This window comes from Plodia interpunctella, chromosome 18 (genome assembly GCF_027563975.2).
Source record: "Plodia interpunctella isolate USDA-ARS_2022_Savannah chromosome 18, ilPloInte3.2, whole genome shotgun sequence".
In the NCBI taxonomy this organism is placed as follows: Eukaryota; Metazoa; Arthropoda; class Insecta; order Lepidoptera; family Pyralidae; genus Plodia; species Plodia interpunctella.
The window spans coordinates 5,591,797-5,611,136 of NC_071311.1; the positions used below are offsets into that span (position 1 = coordinate 5,591,797).

The window sequence follows — 19,340 nt, forward strand, 5'->3', positions numbered from 1 at the left end:
CGAGTGCAATCCGGGGGTTTGTGTAAACTGGCGGCGGCGAATAGAGAAATGCACGCAAATTGTTACTTCTTACTTCCTGGTTTAATCAAGGGGGACACCCGCCGTGCGCCCGGGCAAATTGAGAATAATGGATCCGGTGCGCCGTTTTAAGGCTCCTCGGAAAAATCTGATTGTACCATTGCTCTTTCTTATGTAACTTGTGCTGCTTTCTTTCGTGGGCTTTGAGCTTAATTGAGTCGCTTGTTGTATAATTTAGTGTGATCTTATTGCGTATTTAATCTAGTGACAGTGTTCGCTACAACCCATGACTGGTATAGAATATCTAGTTAAGTATTTATATACTACCCGATATAGTACTATAGCAATAGCTTTGACCCTTACAATAAGAACTAAGAAATCACTTATTTTACAAATTTGTGTCACTTCATTATTCAAACTAGCTCATGGTGTAGACTGGGTACGGTTGTTGAAGCGTCGTAGCGGTTCTACGACGCCGATAAACATGCTACGACCACTTGATAAAAATAAATTTATTTTTCTATTCTCTGTCAACACAAGTAATTACTTAATAAATAAATAATCTAATAAAATATAAAAATCTATATATCTCTATCATCGATATATCTAATCTACATTATTGTCACATAAACACAGTAAACCCGTCTTCCTCATATCCCGTGTCCGATGTCCGACTGGTCCGTATCCGACAAGACCCGCGGACCACCCGCGGTCCTCCTGCCGGCGACAGCTCCCAAGCAAATCTATCCTGTACGCCTGTCCGATGCTGTCTAGCGTTTTATATCAATTTCGATCTATGTAAATTTAAATGTAGAATAAACCTTTTTGACAAGTTTTTTGGTTTATTTTATTCTATTGAATTTATTTATTATCTGTCTGTCTGTCTGTCTCCCATATAATAATTGTTGTTAGGTTCGATGTTATAAACGATTTACCAGAGCCATTCTTGATTCCTAGAACACGTATAAATTAGTCTAACAACGATTTTCGACTTAATTTGCAGCATTTAAACATTGTTGCCAAAGTACCGAGCGTGCCTGGCGGCGATCTTCGGCGATATTCGCCCAGAGTTCAGAATTAAAATTAATAGCGCGCGCGCCAGCTACGTCGCCGGCCGGCCCGGTAATTTGTTTACTCGTCTCACTCAGGATTACGCCGCGCGCTCCGTTGAATATGTAACTGCTAGTGACTTTTAGGGGCATCTTAGACTAAGATCCAACATGATGTATTGTTATTATATTGATTGTTTTTTTTGTAGGTAAATAATTATAAATGTTTAGTACTTACCGATATACGCCTGCGTTCAAGGTGCTCATATGCCTATAAAATCCACTTCTACCTTGACAACAACATTTTTCATCATCATAATTATGATCGGTTATATACACCTTATGGAGTAATGGTAAAATAAAAAAATATTCCAAATCGATGTCGATTTGCGATAATGTTTTATCTCTCTCTAACTTGATACATGTTATGGTGTGGTATGTTATGGTATGGTCCGGTAATTCTGGCGAATTTTCAGCTATATTTTTATTACCCGAAAATATAATTGGATTTAAGGAGGTATAATAAGTAAAAACATATATTATTTAAATGGTATTAACCACTTTCAACGTCTTCAAATCTGTCTGAATAATCCAAGCGTGTTCTATACAAACTACTATGCAGCCTTCGCTCCACAGCATTAAATATACCGGGTCATGTGTGAGACACCGGAGCGCGCGGTCGGGTGTCGGGCTAATTAGGTGTCGACTATTACCCGCTAACGACCGAAATCTGAGCTTATTAACCGCTAGACATGCAACGATTCGTTGCAGAAGTTGCAGCGCTCTAGAAATTGGGCTGAGATAAATTAGATTGCATGCAGGTATTTTAATCCCCCGACGCAAATATTTCCTGTTGTAGAAGTAGTTCGGTCGGCAGACAGTTGTCATAAATTTAACGTGTATATGTTTACCTGTACCTGTGATTGCAGTTTCCAATCGGATGAATAAACTTGAATTAAGTTTTTTTCTTACGGTTTTATTTGGTGTCAACTATTACTGAGTAAGCACTGTAATATGAGCTTATGAACTAAACATTTTCAGAGGATTCTTGCCCTTGGAAGGTTTTTGTAGAAAGTAGTAAGTAATGACGTTATAACTTTTGGACCACTCATAAATATGCAATAAACACGGAATTTGGAATAATTCGCTAATTGAATATTGAAATTTAGTTTAGTTGGCCGGTTGTTTGTAACAATACTGCCTATAATTCTCCGAATTCGCTATAGAAGAGTAACGCTGGTGCTTAGGTTTCCTGAATTAACTTTGCACACACACGGAATACAGTTTAATCATCATATCACAGCAAACGACGTAATAAATAAGCATGCATCCGAAAATGCAATTCATTCGGCAAACAGAGCGAATCAATAGTGCGGACCGGATTGCATGCCGGTTTTATTCGTGTAGCTTTCAGGTAGGAGCTGTGAATCTCGGGTATAACTCAATATGGTGTGAACTGCCCGGTGCGGGCCGGCTGATTTGCATTTTGATGAGGACCGGCGACACTGATACAATAAACACGTCCGGGCACGGTCCGCGAGGACCTGCCTCGGCGACGTTTAGTCGTGACCAACGACATAACAATGAGTACTTACTGGACAGCTAAATTATATGAAATGTTTCTACCGAGTAGGGTAGCTGCTTCAGTAAAATGTAATGTAAATTACTCTTAATAAAACACGATAATCAAATGTAACTTTAATTGATCGATTTTATTTAATGTATGATTTAGTAACAAATAAAGAATTATTAAAACGCTTTTGACTCCAAGAAATGTGACCCTATATTGACATTCGGAAAAGTCATCTCATTTGACTCTATGATCGACTACTTTATTAGATAGATTTGAAATGCTTCCCATAACATAAATTTACCTAAAACACCAACCACAATGGAGTGCTATTTCGTGTTCTATGTGTAAAAGATGAAGAGATTTCAACAAATGATTTCCATTCAGCATTCTATTATGGCTAATGAATATAGCTCGCCAATTATACTATAGCAGTCATAAATTGACAAAGTCTGTCCAGTCTTTAGTTTTATATAAATCTGTGAATTAGGGTGTCGTATCCGCCCAATTAACTCTTGCTTCGGATTATGTCCAGTGCTGACGGCTAGACAGATATGAATGCATATTTCTCAACTCCGACTGGGGTTACTGTTTCGGACTTCCCTAATTCTATTAAAGAGCCTATCCTATGACCAAAATTATGGACACGTTCATTTTTATTCAACTTTATCACAAAAACTTGTGAATACTGGAGGGGTTTTATCAGTAAACCAAAAAGTTCTGCAAGGAGAAATGTTGATATTTTTATTGGATAGCATTATAAAGGAAGTGAGAAAACGAAAACGTTTCTTACAGTTCTAATGTAAGCACTTGACCTTCGTCCAAAAGTTCACTCGACTTGTAAACTTATAAAGCCAACTATGTTAGTTTTCCTTCTAATTTCGTTATATGTGAGTTCTGATGCCATAACGTTTGAATTCCTATCAACAACCTTTTCGTTGGTAGAGGGGATACTTGACTCTAACGAAAACCGACACTTTAAAGTTTAATAATTTACGAACGTTTTACTAAATCCAAAAACGCTCTTCCTACATGTTTGATATTTTTGAAAGGCCTATTCAACAACACTATAAGAAAGATGAATTTTTTTTTCATTCCCACTGATATCACATGTACGGGAGGTACCCTAAAATAGCTTTTGTGTATTATGATAATGTGTGTGATTAATATGTATTATATACCTATACACATAACAAATTACATCACTCTAGTACTAATAATTTTTGACTAGACCGCGATGAACAGACAGACGACATGGTGAAACTATAAGTGTACCTTGGTCAATGAACTAACTTGAGTAAAATCTTGTTGGCAGGCATGGAGGCAATAATGTCGGAGTTCTTCAACGACACCACAACCGCCTTCTACATCATCCTCATCGTGTGGATAGCGGATCAGTACGACGCCATATGCTGCCACACCGCTATCGCTAAACGCCATTGGCTAAGGTAAGTGCTAAGGGTGTATTCATTGTCTTCCATTTTGTTTAAATAATGAATATCTGAACGTGTAAAATATCTGAACACTGATTTTATTAAGATTTAGTGTTATAATAAGGCTTATTGTTTTTTCTTCCGTTTTAGTCTGGGAACAAAAGAAAAACATACGTGCCGCTTCTTCTTCCGCGCAGATTATAAAAGTCATGGGAAATGGCTCTTTTGTATAGTGCATTCTTTCTCGCTTTGTAGAATACAATTTCGCAATATAAGATTCAAATGGCTAAACAGTAATTTGGACAATATTAGTACAGAGATTAGGGGAAGAATAGAAATTTTTAAAAATTATATTTCCATACTATGACTATAATAATTTATGGGTAGTGTCAGTTGAGGAAAGGTAAACCTAGAGTACCTTTGAAAAGTTAAGTTAGGTTGTGGGATAGGTTTTCTTCCGCCGACTGTATATCTAGTAATAGAATGGAATATTTTAAATAATAGACGACATATAGTCCTGAAGTTCCAGTATATATGACACATGGTCAATGTTTACGACTGATTTTACAAGACAACTATCCGGTAATTGAATTACAGAGTAATTCCATCGAATTGTTCCAGTCAGCGGTGGTCCATAAAAGTACGCGCAAGAGACATAAAACTATAATAACTAGACAAAGACGGCAATTATTTTTTACTCAACAGTCATTATTATGTGCTGTTATGATTATTACAAAATTTGATAGATTAACTCTATGTTGCATTTACAGAAGAAACATAGGTTATAACTAAGCCAGTTAATAAAATTAAGTCTATGATAACAATGAAAAAATAAAAATTTCTACCCGTACTGTTTTATACCGTTTGTTAGTTTGTCATCATTCAGCCATATCACATCAGGCAGCTTCTCTTTTAGGCTTCTCTTATAGCGTCTTATCGGCTACATGTGGATCCAAGGGTACTTTTTCCTTCGATCCACCTATGATGTTTACGGTTGCCACAGACGCCCCTCGTGTTGATGAGTTTGGTTTTAGCACGTACTTTAATGGCTTGCGTGTGACATAATCTAATATTATGGGGAGTTTTAAACGTAATTTTCATATTAAGAAAGTCTAAAAATGGATAAATTCGTCGTCATGTAAATTCCTTAATAAAACGATGTGTTATTTTAATACCAGAAATAAAAAAGCATGCAAGCATATTTATTTCTCTAATCTAGAGATTTATTGCATGTTACACATAAGAATATACAAGTGTGTCCGATAAGTCATATAATTTTAGTACTGGCTTTCCGCTTGATTTTCTAATAATTCTAGTTAAAATAGTTCTCATGGAAACCGTAAGAAAATCTGTTGCGTAGCTAAAGTAATCATCATTATATCTTTTACAGTTTTTTTCATGGATAACAAAGAGATGGATGCGGGAAAAGATTTTCTTTTAAGCCGTTTAAAAAATCGTTTCTAGACTTAATTAAAAAACAAATTTATTTCTGGTTTAATGAGCTAATGAACCCAGATTATGGCGCAACTATAACTGGCACCCTTCACATCCGCCCCTTAATTACGAAACACGAAAAAGACCTAAAACGGTATCACTGACGCAATATCCACATCTCATAATAAGGGCGGCGATCGTCGTTAGTGTAGCTTGCTTTGGCTAATTTGCAGAGTGTTTATTATATAAATCACGGCCACACTCCTCGGCATTCTAAGCCATATCCTCTCTTAGTGTAGTGATTGTGACAGATACCTGATTTATTTTCTCAACGGGGTTTCTGTCCTTTGCCTAGCTATATACTCAAATGCTACTCATAAGTCTCTAAAAAAAACCCGCCGTGAAATGCCACCAATATCGATCTCCTTTGTTTTTATTCAAATCAAATCGCGGTAAGATGGTCAGTTGCACGTTCTATAAATCAATAGTTCCTCTAAGGCGGCAATATTAAGGCACGTATAAGAAAACTGACCTCGGTCGAGTGAATAAACCTCTAATCGAAGCCGCGGGGGCCCGGGGCATAAATCAGTCTCCCCTCGCGATGACGCCCGACGGAGCCTTCAATTTGGTACATCCTTAAAATGACACATGAGAAGGCGCCCCTAACGACGCGGCGACTCACGCGCTGGGATTTATATAAATAAACAATATGTGTACACATCTTGAAATTAACACGACACGTCATTTTTATGCGTGAGTTGCTTGCATTGTAGAGCTGCTACGACGTGCTACGAAGACGTAACTTGCTACGAAGCAGCTAACCGTGCTTGTAGCTCGACTACGAAATTGTTTAGCAAGGCATCTGTTGTTGCATTCACGTTTTATTCAGTGCTGATTTAAACGTTAAACTTGATTATAATGTGAAAAACCGAGATGTCTTGAGTTAGATGTTCAACTATGTTTCGTAACATTAGAAAAATTATCAGTCTGGTCCAATTTGGTTTTTTTTTTACTTAATGAAGATCTATCCTTACATGTTATGTTTATAAATAAAATATCTTCCCAGCGCACGCTGTTAAGTGGTTTTCTAAATATAGCTAGCCCAGCTTATTGATCTGTTTTGGATTTGTGGTTTCAATCATAGCGATGACATTCGGATCCGGTCCATTTCAATTTGCCAAACACTTATATAGAAATTAGAAAGTATACATTTATGTTTCATATTTGGCCTCTTTACGATAATTCGTTGTTCGTTTGAGTATTGTATGGTAAAAAATTCTAACACATGCACTAACAACACCATTGTTTATAAGGGCTACAATGCATATTAATTTACTAATTGCGAATGCTGTAATTTCCACCGCAGACTCTCCAGTACGGCTCACCTGACACATTTAAAACGTTCCCTTGAGAGATATCCTGCAATTTGTACGTCCATGGATCAGAGGTCGGTGCGAGAGTGTCGGCGAGTGAAAGCAATCAGGGCGGCGTCGTAGACAAACTGTCGGGCCGGCCTTAATTGGCGGTCGCGAGATTTATGCGGGGAGCGGGTCGTGACGACCTCACGACGCCGCGCGACCGCAAGCGGCCGGCCGCACCGGACCCCCGCAAACACTGGCCGCCTTGATACACCATGACAGGATGTAACGCCCGTAAAATACCCTAAAATAAAATAAAAAATGTTTGATTTGTGGGGAAATGGGTCTTCGTCTGCCGCAAGCTTAGAGGCTCGTCCGGGCAAAAAAAACTCCATACAAAAATAATTACCGAAATGTTCAAATATTGTGTTTATTAATTAACAAAATATGAATAAAAAGTACCAAATTGTTGTTCCATCGACGTCTTGTAATTAAGGTACTTCGCTCATAATTTAACAGAGCAACAAATAGGACTGGATTTTACTTAAAATTTCGAACGCTGTCGCTCATATTTCTTTAGACTAGTCAAATGTTAAAAAAATTTAGCAGTTAATATTTTGCTTCGCGTTCGAATTGATAATGTTTTCGTGTATTGAATTTATTGCGAGGAACCATCTTTCCAAACAAAATTTAAATCGCAATAAATACGGATATCGCATGATATGATCAGATCAAGTATAATATTGTGCATGAAATCATCCACCCGTGAGCTCATGAAAATATTTTCCATTTTCCGCGCACTGCTTTGTCAAGTAGTAAGGAATATTGCATGTATTTAATATTTTTATTACATAAGCTAATTTAATGACGAGCACAATGGCAAAGAGCGCTTCTGCATACATCAGTAGATTTAAATTGACAAAGAACTCCCACTATTTACGTAAAGACTTAAAGAAGGCTTTCAAAGAACATAGCTTTGTTGAAAAATTTATACGCTCTTTGTTGTTATGAGGAAAATGCTTATAACATTCAATATGTTTATACGTTTTAATTTTAATATTTGTAACATTATTTTTCAAGAACCATTCTAGAGTAAATTCTACAAGAGCAATAAATCTTATTAGGATCTGAAGAATATTTGAAAGAGGCTGTCGATAAATATAGGTTGGTACTTGGTAGCCGTGTGATAGACATTCGAGATACGAGCCTCATTGGAGATTCATAGATGCTAGAATAGTGAATAAAAATTTGTTGTAACTGTCAATGTGTAATGTATATTCGATGTTGTAAAAACTATGTGGCCCTCAGATGAAACGTGGTCCCTTCAGACGTCAGCGGCGTTGTTTTTGCGGGGCACAAGAGGACAGCGGGGGTAGGGTCGCACTTGCCCCCGGTGGGGGAAGGGGTGCGGTGCCGTTTTCAATTTGCTTTATTTGCGCTTGTTTTAATAGCGCTCAGTCCTTATTGCCGTACGGACGACCAGCCAAATTGCTTCGTGCCTGGACGCCTTTTGATTAAGGAGGCGCACGCTTACGCCGGGCGTGAAAACAAAGTTCTCCAGTGTACGCATGATTAGACTGAACATAAGCGATGCGCTACCAGCTCTTATAGGAAAAGAAGCTCGGTGGTTTAATAAAATATTGATAGTGTCTCGAGTTTTTACTTTAAATTTAATTTAGTGGTTAGTCTAAATGGGTTGGTTGCTTTAAGTCTTCTCATTTTAAAATATATATTAAAAAAAAATATTTTTTTTTATTGGGAAAATACGGAAACAGCACAATCGGGTGAGGTCGCGCTTGATGTTACCTCATTTCCAAATCAAGTAACGATGTCGGTAAATGAGAGACTTGTTATAAATATATACACGATGCGAAAAAGATAGCGAAACATAAACGTAGACGTTTGTAAATAGAGCGTCATATGAAATAATGAGCTCAAAACAAATATCGATGGAAAACATACGAGTGAAACTGTACAAGCATGGTTCTGTCGAAATTGGTGCAAGGCTCGGTGATATCACTATGTATAAACAGACCGCTTGCTGTGGACTGGCCGTATATTAAATAATAGAAACGACCGTCACATTTATTTCGCTGACCGTCACATTAATTATCTATTTAATAACTTGTTTATTTTTACAACTTTTTTCATAATATAACCATATTGCTGTGTAGGGAACTGATTGATGACTAATTGTTAAGTTCCATTAAATTACAATATTCAAATTTTTATTAGATTCTGTCACCTAATGACTAGAAACTCTCTACCATTACCAGTACCAATAAATGTTACTAAAATCAGAGTAATTAAAAAGTTATCAAGTCAGTGGAGCAAAATTTAATTAAAACCCCCAAATGAACTCGTTTCACTTTGATATAATGACAATGATGCATTTCCAATGAAATGTTTGCCGCGCACTGAACAAATGATGTTGGAACAACCTTTCAATAACTGAATTAATTTGTATGGGATATCGGTTTTGTCGTATAATGCATACACTCGTACTTTTCAATGAACTATCACTCACTCATTGAGCACACTAATTGGGAAAACATTTGATCATCACATAAGGTATGTACACAAATTCGTATTTATACGTTAATTACCGTTTTTCCTGAGTTTGTTTTTTGAATACTACTTTTAAAGAAAAAAAAATTAAGTCGTTTTACCTAATAATTATCTATTTTTTATATATATATAGAGATCAGATACGGTTTATCTATTAGAATATTTTGCTGAGTCTTGTTTATAGAAAATTGTAATTGTTTTAAATATTCTTTTTATTTTGTTGGTGGTGAGAAAATAAATCCTAATTGATAAACTGTGATTCTCTCTTATTAATTAATTAAATTATGTACATAATATTGAGTAAATATTCGAAATGTTAAAACTTACCAATAGGTAACTAAGTACAAAGGTACTACTTGTTTGTATAGAAGTTTATTCCAGTAAACCCGCGAAAGAAAAATAGATAAAAGAGCCATCTCTCTTGTACAATATTTAGTAGATCATCCAAAACGTTGATTGGTATTTATCTGGCGGTAACCGTAAGCTGTCGCCGCTCACTCAGCCGAGCGTAAGCGAATGCGCGATGACGGCTGCTCGCAAGCGTTAATTACGCTTGACCGATCGCGGAGAGGGGATAATGCCCACCGGAATATGACACAAATCATCTTGTTTGCCTCAGTTTTTTTTAAATTTGCGCCTTGTCATCTGTTTGCACATACTTATCTTTAACGTTGACATTAAGATGTCATTCTCGCAGTGTGTAATGGAATGAATAAATTGCAAATAATATCGTAATTTCTTTACAACGTTTACAACCAAAGATGGAAAATTTTCTTTTTCCAACTAGCCATTTTCTTACATAGTTTTGATGTAGAGTCAGCGTTATTTCTATAATGTTAAGGTTTGGTATAATTATTGTCTACTTACTTTCTTTTGCCACTTCTTACTTCTTCAATTTAATTAATCCCACGAAATTAACTTAATTTGAGTTCCAAACTCTGTTATTTGAAGTTTGTTGAACTTGAAAAAAATGCAAAATTTTATATTCAAATTGTGACGTTCGACGTTGGACGGTATTTATGTATATTAAAATAAACTGAATAGTTGTTGAGTAACATATTACTGTAATATAACTACTTTACGCGCACATACCATTTTTATTTCTGTCACGTTTCGGACCTTGTTACAAAGGTCCATGGTCACTGTGTGCCAATATGCGTAACTAAAAACCGACCATCTGGTAGAACGTCACATATTTCGTCAACTAGATAATACATTTTGGTGCAAACACGAGTACAATTAGTGTTTAGGAGAGGGCGACAGCGCGGCGTGATGATGGGTCGACCGCGTCGCCCCGGCGCCTGTTACCGACGCCGCAGCCTCATTTGCATCTCGACGTCCTGCCATCACGACGGGCATTAGCGCCACTCGAGCTGCTGCATCATTTCTGACCTCTCTGTCTCTCTATCTCCGCATGTTTCCGCTCTCATTCTGCTGTGAATTTACTTCCTGACATTAACCCTCCTCGGGAATGGTATCTATCATTTGCCAAGGCTGTGTGTATCTTATTCGCTTTGAATCACCACGGGAGGATATGAGCGGAATGGCGGAATCAAACGCTACTAAATCTCATTTTTGTCCTGCAACTTTTTTGTTCGCTTCGCCGTCTAAAACCAAGCTGAGGAATGTTTTTGTGATTAAATTCAGATATTTCTCACAAAAAGCGGTACTGTTTTAATTTATAAAAATTAATTTGTCACCATATAAGTACTATATGGGATTGCTACATTGTGAAACTGTTCGTATCGACATCGAGTAGTCATTTTTGTCAACATTTATGTACTGTCAAGCATTAGGCTGTATCAAGGACCTGCAATTGTTGCACATGTCCACCGCCAAATTAAGAAGTTATATTTACCGATTTTTTTGGATGTTTGAGATATCCTTTAAAATGAAGAAGATTAAATGAAGCAGTTCTCATGATTCAATAATATTCTTTGAGAAATGTGTCATGCAAGAAGGTTAGAAATAGCTCTTGAAGCATTTAACCACATAAAATCAGTTAGTCGGACTATCTCTGCATTCAACGTTTCTAAAACATGGGTTGCCAGGGCGTCGTCGGTGACAGTTAGCCCGAACATAGGCATGCAAAATTGTTTAACAGGACAATTACATTAGGTAACGTAATCGTTCGGTGTAATGAAGTTAAGTGTATCTGTGGACGGATCAGCGCGGCACGCCTTCAATTAAAATCTCATTATGCCACCACAGAGTTGACAATGCTTAGACGCGAATTGGAATAGTCACGGTGCAATAAGCTGTCATAACTTGTTGATGTTTGTAAGTGTATATGATGACTGTTCAAATTCTATATCAATCTGTGATCATTACATTTATTTACGTTTTTATTTATATTTTAAACCCAAATTTCATTGAAAACGTTAGTTATTATAGATCTATAAACTGCTAGTTTACAACGTTAGTTATTATAGATTATTAAAAATAGAGCAGATTTTCTATCGTAGGATATTTAGTAATTCATATCTAGGATATTTAGTTTAATATTTGATTTATTGCCACTGAAAACGGTTTCAGAAATCTTTTTAAATTGACAGTGATCGTGAGACATCGTGAGACGTTCTTAGAAAACATATGCCTTAGTCATATCGGAGCCTAACATTTAGTACACTGTCAAAGTAATATAAGCCGCTTCTGAATCATTAGCATGTGGCTAGCGTGACCACCATCGTTACAAGGAGACTCGTTTACTCATTACTCGATTAAATGTTTTAAGGCTCGACAGAGTCAGTCTTGTACTAATCCATTAACTTAAAATAAAATTTTCGTCATGCGGTTACAATTGCAAATGTGCCAATATAGACATTTGATTTGTGTTCTGTAAATATGTAAATAAAAAATAGAGATTAATTTTTACGCCAGAGTGCAGCACCAGGATTTGGTTTTCTGTTATTGAGAATGATGTCATAACATGAATGACATCGAGTTGTGCACTATTGCAATAGGTGGCTTGTATATATATTATTGTGGCTTCATGTGCCGAAACGCCTTCTACGTCTTTCATTGCGTTATATTCCTCATTGTCAAAAATTGATGATCTGGTAGAGGTGGCAATTGTACAGAAAAAGTATGCACATTTTATGTAACTTCGTGTTGTTGTGTTCTTATTCAATCTTCGTAGTGCACGAATAGGCCACCAATTCTTCTTCTTATCGAGTGTACCGTTACTTAAGTTGGTGTCATCTAATCGGCAAGTTCTTAATTTTTCTTTAGTTACCGGCAAATTAACTACTTCAAAATTCTAATAAAGTGTTGTACTCTAATAACATGTAGCATCTATTATACCACAAGGTCGTATCTCTAAAGGCAGCAGACTGGTGTTCATTTGTATACTATTAGCATACCGACGTCTCGGCCCATCCCGTTTGACACGATATTTTCATAATCGACGGGTTGACTTGGAAATAGCAATGAATAGAGATGACTTTATATCTATTTTCTATTTAAACAATGACTTCGCGAGGAAATGTTTTCAAGCTTGTATCAGACTGTCTCGTGTTCATTTGTATACCATTAGTGTTACCGACGGGAACGTCTCATTGCATACGGCTTGACACGATATTTTCATAATCGACGTGTTAACTTGAAAGGGCTTTGAATGGAGAAGACTTAATATTACGCTGAGAATGCAAAATGAGTATTAGATTATACTCATTTTGCATTCTGTGTTTAAAAGTTGTATAATTTGACATATAATTTAACAGTAAACATCCGATTGAAGCCAAGGGATTGAAGGTTGTTAGCCATCCATAAATCCATATGAAACATGGAAAAACTTAATCAATATAAAAAAGGTCAACAGACCTGTTATTACTGCGCACGTGTGTTTTCGAAATGTCAAATCCCGTCAATTACTTCAATGTTTAACTCTGAAACAATGTTACCGCGATCATGAACCCAACTGTTGACTACATAACGGTCAAAGTCATGTGTGCGGCGGTTTGTGCATGTTGAATTATAATGACAAGGTTTTGATGGCTCCATCGTGAGTTAAGGGGAAGGTGACGAGTGTTAAGCAAATCAATTTAGACATACTCAATTTGGAGGCAAATTTTGTTTCTGAATAATTATCTTTACACTGCATAAATATTTCGTTTTAAACGATATACTTTCAAAAGCTATTTATAATTTAGAACGTTTAACTTATGATGTTAAGTTTTGTAGTTAGGTACAATACAATTAAATTTGTGTGTATTAATCTTTACATGTCCACTTAAATAAAAATATCAAAAACAAAAAAAAAGTTAAAATTTCCCAACTCTTAAACAACCTTTATTACTTTAAACTCTTGCAGCTCTGCGCGTAGTTAGTTTATAAAAATGCTTATTTGTTATTCCTCCTCTATTGCTACTGTTTTCCTGTTGTAGTTAATTGAACTATAATCTACCCACATCCCTTGTAACATACAAAAACACGTACGAAATCCCCTTACCGCGTATAAAGTAAGAAATATGCTTTCTTAGTTTGATAAAATATGGCTGCGGCACAAAGGATGATAGGTCAAGTGTTGTTTGCTGGGCTTGGCCGGCGCGCCCCTGTTTGGACGACTTCTTTATGGTGACGGCTCTGCGCCTCAACTTATGGCACATAACGTTGAAACGTATGCTGGCTTCAAGAAGTGAAACGTATTGTTTTTTTTTCATGGCTAAGAAAGTTTTTTTTTTATGTACTATATCAAGTTTACTCGCACAGGATCATATTTTTTAAGAATCACACCGTTTAAAAAATTATGTCGCTTACAATTTCTCCTATTAAATACTTTAATTTTTAATTCTATTAATGTACAGTACTAACAAGTTTAAAGTTTGATTTTACAAAGTTAACCATGGCATCACCATTGTGAGAGGAATAAATATTTGTGATTCCAACATCCTTGTGGTTATTATATCACTATATTTGTATCATGTACTTATATTATTGTTGCCAATAAAAATAATACCCATAATACTGATGAGTGCAGCACTCGCGCAAATCATTTCAATCCTCCAAGGTGCAGACATTGCACTCAAAATAATTAAATTAATTTGTGGTATGTATTCATTTGATATAACAACACAAACTTGCGCGCTAAGTCCCTTTGTGATCCCGGTAATTTACTGGATTACAAACAAATTAGTCAAGGTTTACAACATGGCTTGCGACTTGCCATGATCCGACGGGGAGTGGTAGGCCCAATGTAAAAATTAATATTACCTAGAATGGGATTAGTGTAACTAGTATTATTAAAGTTCCGTTTTTTTTAAACAATAAGCATGTGATAAAATACGTTATAATATATTCTGTAATTTATAGATAAAAAACTATATTTATTTATTCTATTTTCGTACATATTTCTTAATTGCAGTGGAAAATCTAAAAGCGGAAAGATATACAGGAAATATAAATGAGAATACACATGTGTCCGCGGCTTATGATGTCACCGCGATGGCATGCCTCGCTCCGCCAGCGTTCAAAACACGTGACCAATACCGCAATGAGGTTTTTTTTCTGCTACAGATTAGGGGGTACTGAGCTTGTCATTTGTAAAGCGAAAAGCACAGGTAAATAAAACAGAGAACATCAGAGCCATGGATATTGCGTCACTTTTTGTAGTACAAAATAAACTTAGTTCGATAAAGAATGTATATTGATTTAATGTGTGTTAGCGATATTTTAATTCGACTGATGAGTAGAGTGATCGGTCCAGAAGTAGATGGACCGTGAAAAAAGTGTACAGTTTAGGAAATGTTCAAAATGACTAAACGTTTCCCGTTTAGTCATTTCCTAAACTGTACTCCATTCTAGAGCGATAAATAGACTGTAAAACTAGACATAATTCTTGATAATACTATGTTGTAGACATGTTGGATGTGTACTTTATTTAGTTGTAAATAATATGGACCCGATTATTTTCTTAATATTACGACTTGGGCCCATATTTTTCCTTGTAATGAGAATGTCAACACGACGAGAAAGGTGCTCCCTGGAGTCAAACTTGTCAGTATCATAAAATGTTACTTTAGCTTTTTTTTAATACATACAGAATGTCAGTCATTTTTGCATTGCAGCACATTAATTAATAATTAATTAAACAGAACCATTGTCACCGAATTTATTTTCATCCTGTCAAATAATAAGCCCTTTTGAAATAAATAACGTAGTTCATGTTTTGTTTTCTTATTATTTATAAAACAGGTGTATAGGGAATTTACAAAAATCTAGCTGAAGTAGTAGGTCAAGGGTATGTATTATACATTAAAGGTTTTCCAACATTTTATTTTGTGCATTCATTGTGTTTGAGAGTCGAGTGCAATTTTTCATAGTATTTGCGAGCGCGGCCGAGACTCCATCCGCTATGATTTCATTATTTGCTTTCAATCAGCATTGTGAGCCGCCTACCCCCTCCCGCCCCTCACTCGGGCCCGTGCGAAGCGAATTTTGTTTGGTTTCATTTTCGGATGCTGTTTGTTGTTGAGTTACCAAGATTCCGCTATCATCGCCTCAATATTTATGCGCAGCAACATTTTTTTACTTTCTTTAATTGGTACAGGTACGAATTTGAATTTTCATTACTCGCTCGGAATAAATCGGACGATAAATTCTGAGTAATAAATATGCGCGGCAATAACGCTCGGAATATTAGCCTCGATTGCCTTATACCTATCGTAGAAGCAATGTCAGGTAAGCCCTACCTGCACACTCATGTGTGAAAAGATTTTTCCTATGTCGCTTGGTATCGCCTTCTAGATATCATTCGCCAATATTAGGTATAGAGCATACGTTTGAACGCAATAACTCACGGGCGCGTATTTCTGTCGACGCGTTATGAAATATCTTGTAAACTACTACAACATACTTATTGATATTAAGTTCGTATGCCTTCTTGGAATTTATTGGATTTACCTGCTATGTAAATTCTATTGTTTATTGTAACAACTTACTGATATGGCTAGGATCGTCTAAGAGGGTCTACGATATTCTGTAGCACTTTACGACACTATACTGATCATTTGATTGACATTTATGGGCCAATTTACTGTGACTGCAAATAAAAAAGGTATTTTGTGAAGAATTACATAATATATTACGATGAATATTATCTGTAAATAAGTAAGAGTTATGTATTAGTTGGAGTATGAAATATCACTAGATCTAAAAAGGAAATTCGCGTTAGTTCGCACCTGCTCCCTTAGACTCGCTCTAGTAGCGCGAACATCCTGTACCTACTAACGAGCTGCTTAAATGTCTCTCAGATTCAATATTGTTAGGAATTATATTGTGCTAGCTTGCCCCTCTATGTATACTGCTGAATTTATTTCTGTATACAAACGTTAATACAGAGAAATAAATTCAGCAGTATCACAGTATTGATGAAAAACGTACAAACGTTTTTCATCAATATATAGTGTGATTACCGAGGAAGGTTTTAGATGTAAAATTTGTCATGGTTTTACCCGAGCGAAGACGAGCCGTGCCGATATATATCTATATATAGTCAATAGTATGGTACTTAAAATATTCCACATAAATATTTAATACAATACAATATCCATAGATATCAGTATGTTATTTTGTATTAAAAAATATTCGCAAGGGGACTCAGCTCCTTGGGAGTTTCGAAATTATATATTGTTGTGTTAACGACCAGTTCAGTAAAAAGATGAATCCTTAGCAAGTCGCAAATGGAAAGAACCCATGTAAAAAGAGAATTTCCGCAAACATTGTGCCCTCAATCGTTTTCATAGTATTTCTGACGCAGTTTCTTTATAATTATTCGCAATACTTTCAAAGTTTTTATAGGCCTTTCTATTGTTTTAATTTTTTTAAAGACTTTATTTTCAGAAAAATGTTTTTTGGTTTCTAAATCTACTAGATTCACATTTCAACATTGGATGTTAACACATTCCTTATTGATGTAAAAAAAATACTTATCATGGATGGAAACAACAAAAACCTAATATTACCTAAAATATGCAGCGTTTATTTTTCAACAGGAATATGAAAAACAATAAGTTCATTGAGGTAACAGGTGTCCAAAAGGCTGGCATATATCTCGGCCAGATATTAAGTATTACCATCCAACGTGGCAATGCTGTCAGCCTTTTGGACTTTTTGCAGGGACTGGCATTTTTGTAAATATATAATACTAGCTTTTCTAGCGCGGGCCGCGGCCCGCGTGAATTTCATAGCAAAATCTCAGTAATTTTATCGTGTACTCTGTAAGACTGGTAAACATATATGATTCAAATTTGCATTTTTTCTCATCTTTAGTTCAATTTTCTGTTTCCCGCCGCGAATCTCGTCCCGCAAACTTGTCCAATCCCGCTTTATGTAATGTAAAGTAGATATCCCGTACCGTTTACTACATATTGTGCCATCATGCTTTTGGCAATGTATGTTTTATGTATGCTTGTGTATGTCCTGTTTCCCACTACGTGTCTCCTTCCCATTTCCCGCTCCTACTCCCACTCCCGCTTTCTGCAACGCGTGCCGTCCCATTTTCCATGACGTTTTACGTCCTGGTTTTTTATTAACCACAAACGTAAATTAAACATTTTTTGTATTTACTATTACTGTTATTTGCTACAAAAAGTAAGTGTGCCAATTTTCAGCTTTTTATCTAGAAAATTGTATTAAGTCCCATACAATCTTTCACCGCCCTTATGAAGGGGTTGAGGGTAAATTTTCAGAAAAATCTTTTGTAAACAACCAAAATCCAAATTTTCAAATCACTAACTTCAACGGTGTAGAACTTTCATATTTACAGATTTCACCCCTTTCACCCCCTTCGGAGTAGAATTTCCAAAAATCCTCTCTTAGTGCTCACCTACATGCCAAATTTCAGCAGTTTCGGTTCAGGTTCTCAGTCACGGAAGAGTTTTATACTGATATAAATGTTACATACATACTGCGCCCATTATATCTATATCAGACTTTAATCGAATAAAAACAATTTGTTTATATTCTGTTTATACCTTTCTACAAATTTTAAAGTAAATCGGCCCCGTGGATTGTTATTTTAATTTTTCTACAGGACCTTCCTCATTTTCCGGGATCAAATGTTTATAAGATGTTAACCCGGGATTCTGAGGCATTTTTTATTCATAATTAGTTTTTCAATTATCCTACGGGAACCTGACCAAGATGAAATGTATCAAAGATGTTAACCCGGTATATAAGGTACCCACATACCATATTTCAAGCAAATCGGTCCAGTAGATTTCGAATGATGCGCTATCAGACAAACAGGCAGACAGATAGATAAAAATTTCCATAACTATATTTTCGTTATCTATATCAGTAACCAAGTATATTCCATGAAGAATTTAAAAAAATATCTAATGTACAAATTTGACCTTTCTTAAATTTTATTATACGTATTGATAAATAATTCTTTTTTTTAAATAATTTATTTTTATTAGTTTTAATTTATTTATTTAGCTATTATATAGTAGCTTAGGTTTTTTATTCGTTGTATACCTATAAATAACTTAATAGATTTAAAGTTGGCTGGAAAGTCTATTTTCAAAAAGTATGAAATTAAAAAAATGTATATAAGTTGTAAAGTTATATTAGTAACAAAACTGAGTTTTCTCACCATCCATTTCACGTAAAGGTTTTCACATATCGGTTATAAACGCAAACTCAATATGCATAAAAACGTGGTTCGGCGAGTGAACGGGGCGGTTCCATTAACGCGACATACGACAATTGTTGCCGTTTAAGGATCGGAAGTCGATTGCAATATCGAGATTATCGTTTAGTGTTATGCCCGGCGACAAGGAAAAGCTCTCTGGCAGCGCCCCCTGGTGGCGCCCGCGGCGAATCTGAGTGCCCACTTTTGTGCAGATACGTTGCACTTTACAGTGTGTGTGCACCTTTATGCCTTCTGGCTAACCGCGTGATTTAGTTA

General features: G+C 36.0%; 1 protein-coding gene across 2 annotated transcripts in view; it reads left to right on the plus strand.

Annotated features, from left to right (window-relative positions):
• LOC128677474 (uncharacterized protein) overlaps nucleotides 1-19,340 on the plus strand; it is an 88,874-nt gene that overhangs the window by 41,537 nt on the left and 27,997 nt on the right. For both annotated transcript variants that reach the window (XM_053758359.2, XM_053758360.2), the window contains exon 9: nucleotides 3,953-4,085. In XM_053758359.2, the coding sequence (XP_053614334.1) occupies nucleotides 3,953-4,085 (133 nt within the window). The remainder of the gene's footprint in view (nucleotides 1-3,952; nucleotides 4,086-19,340) is intronic.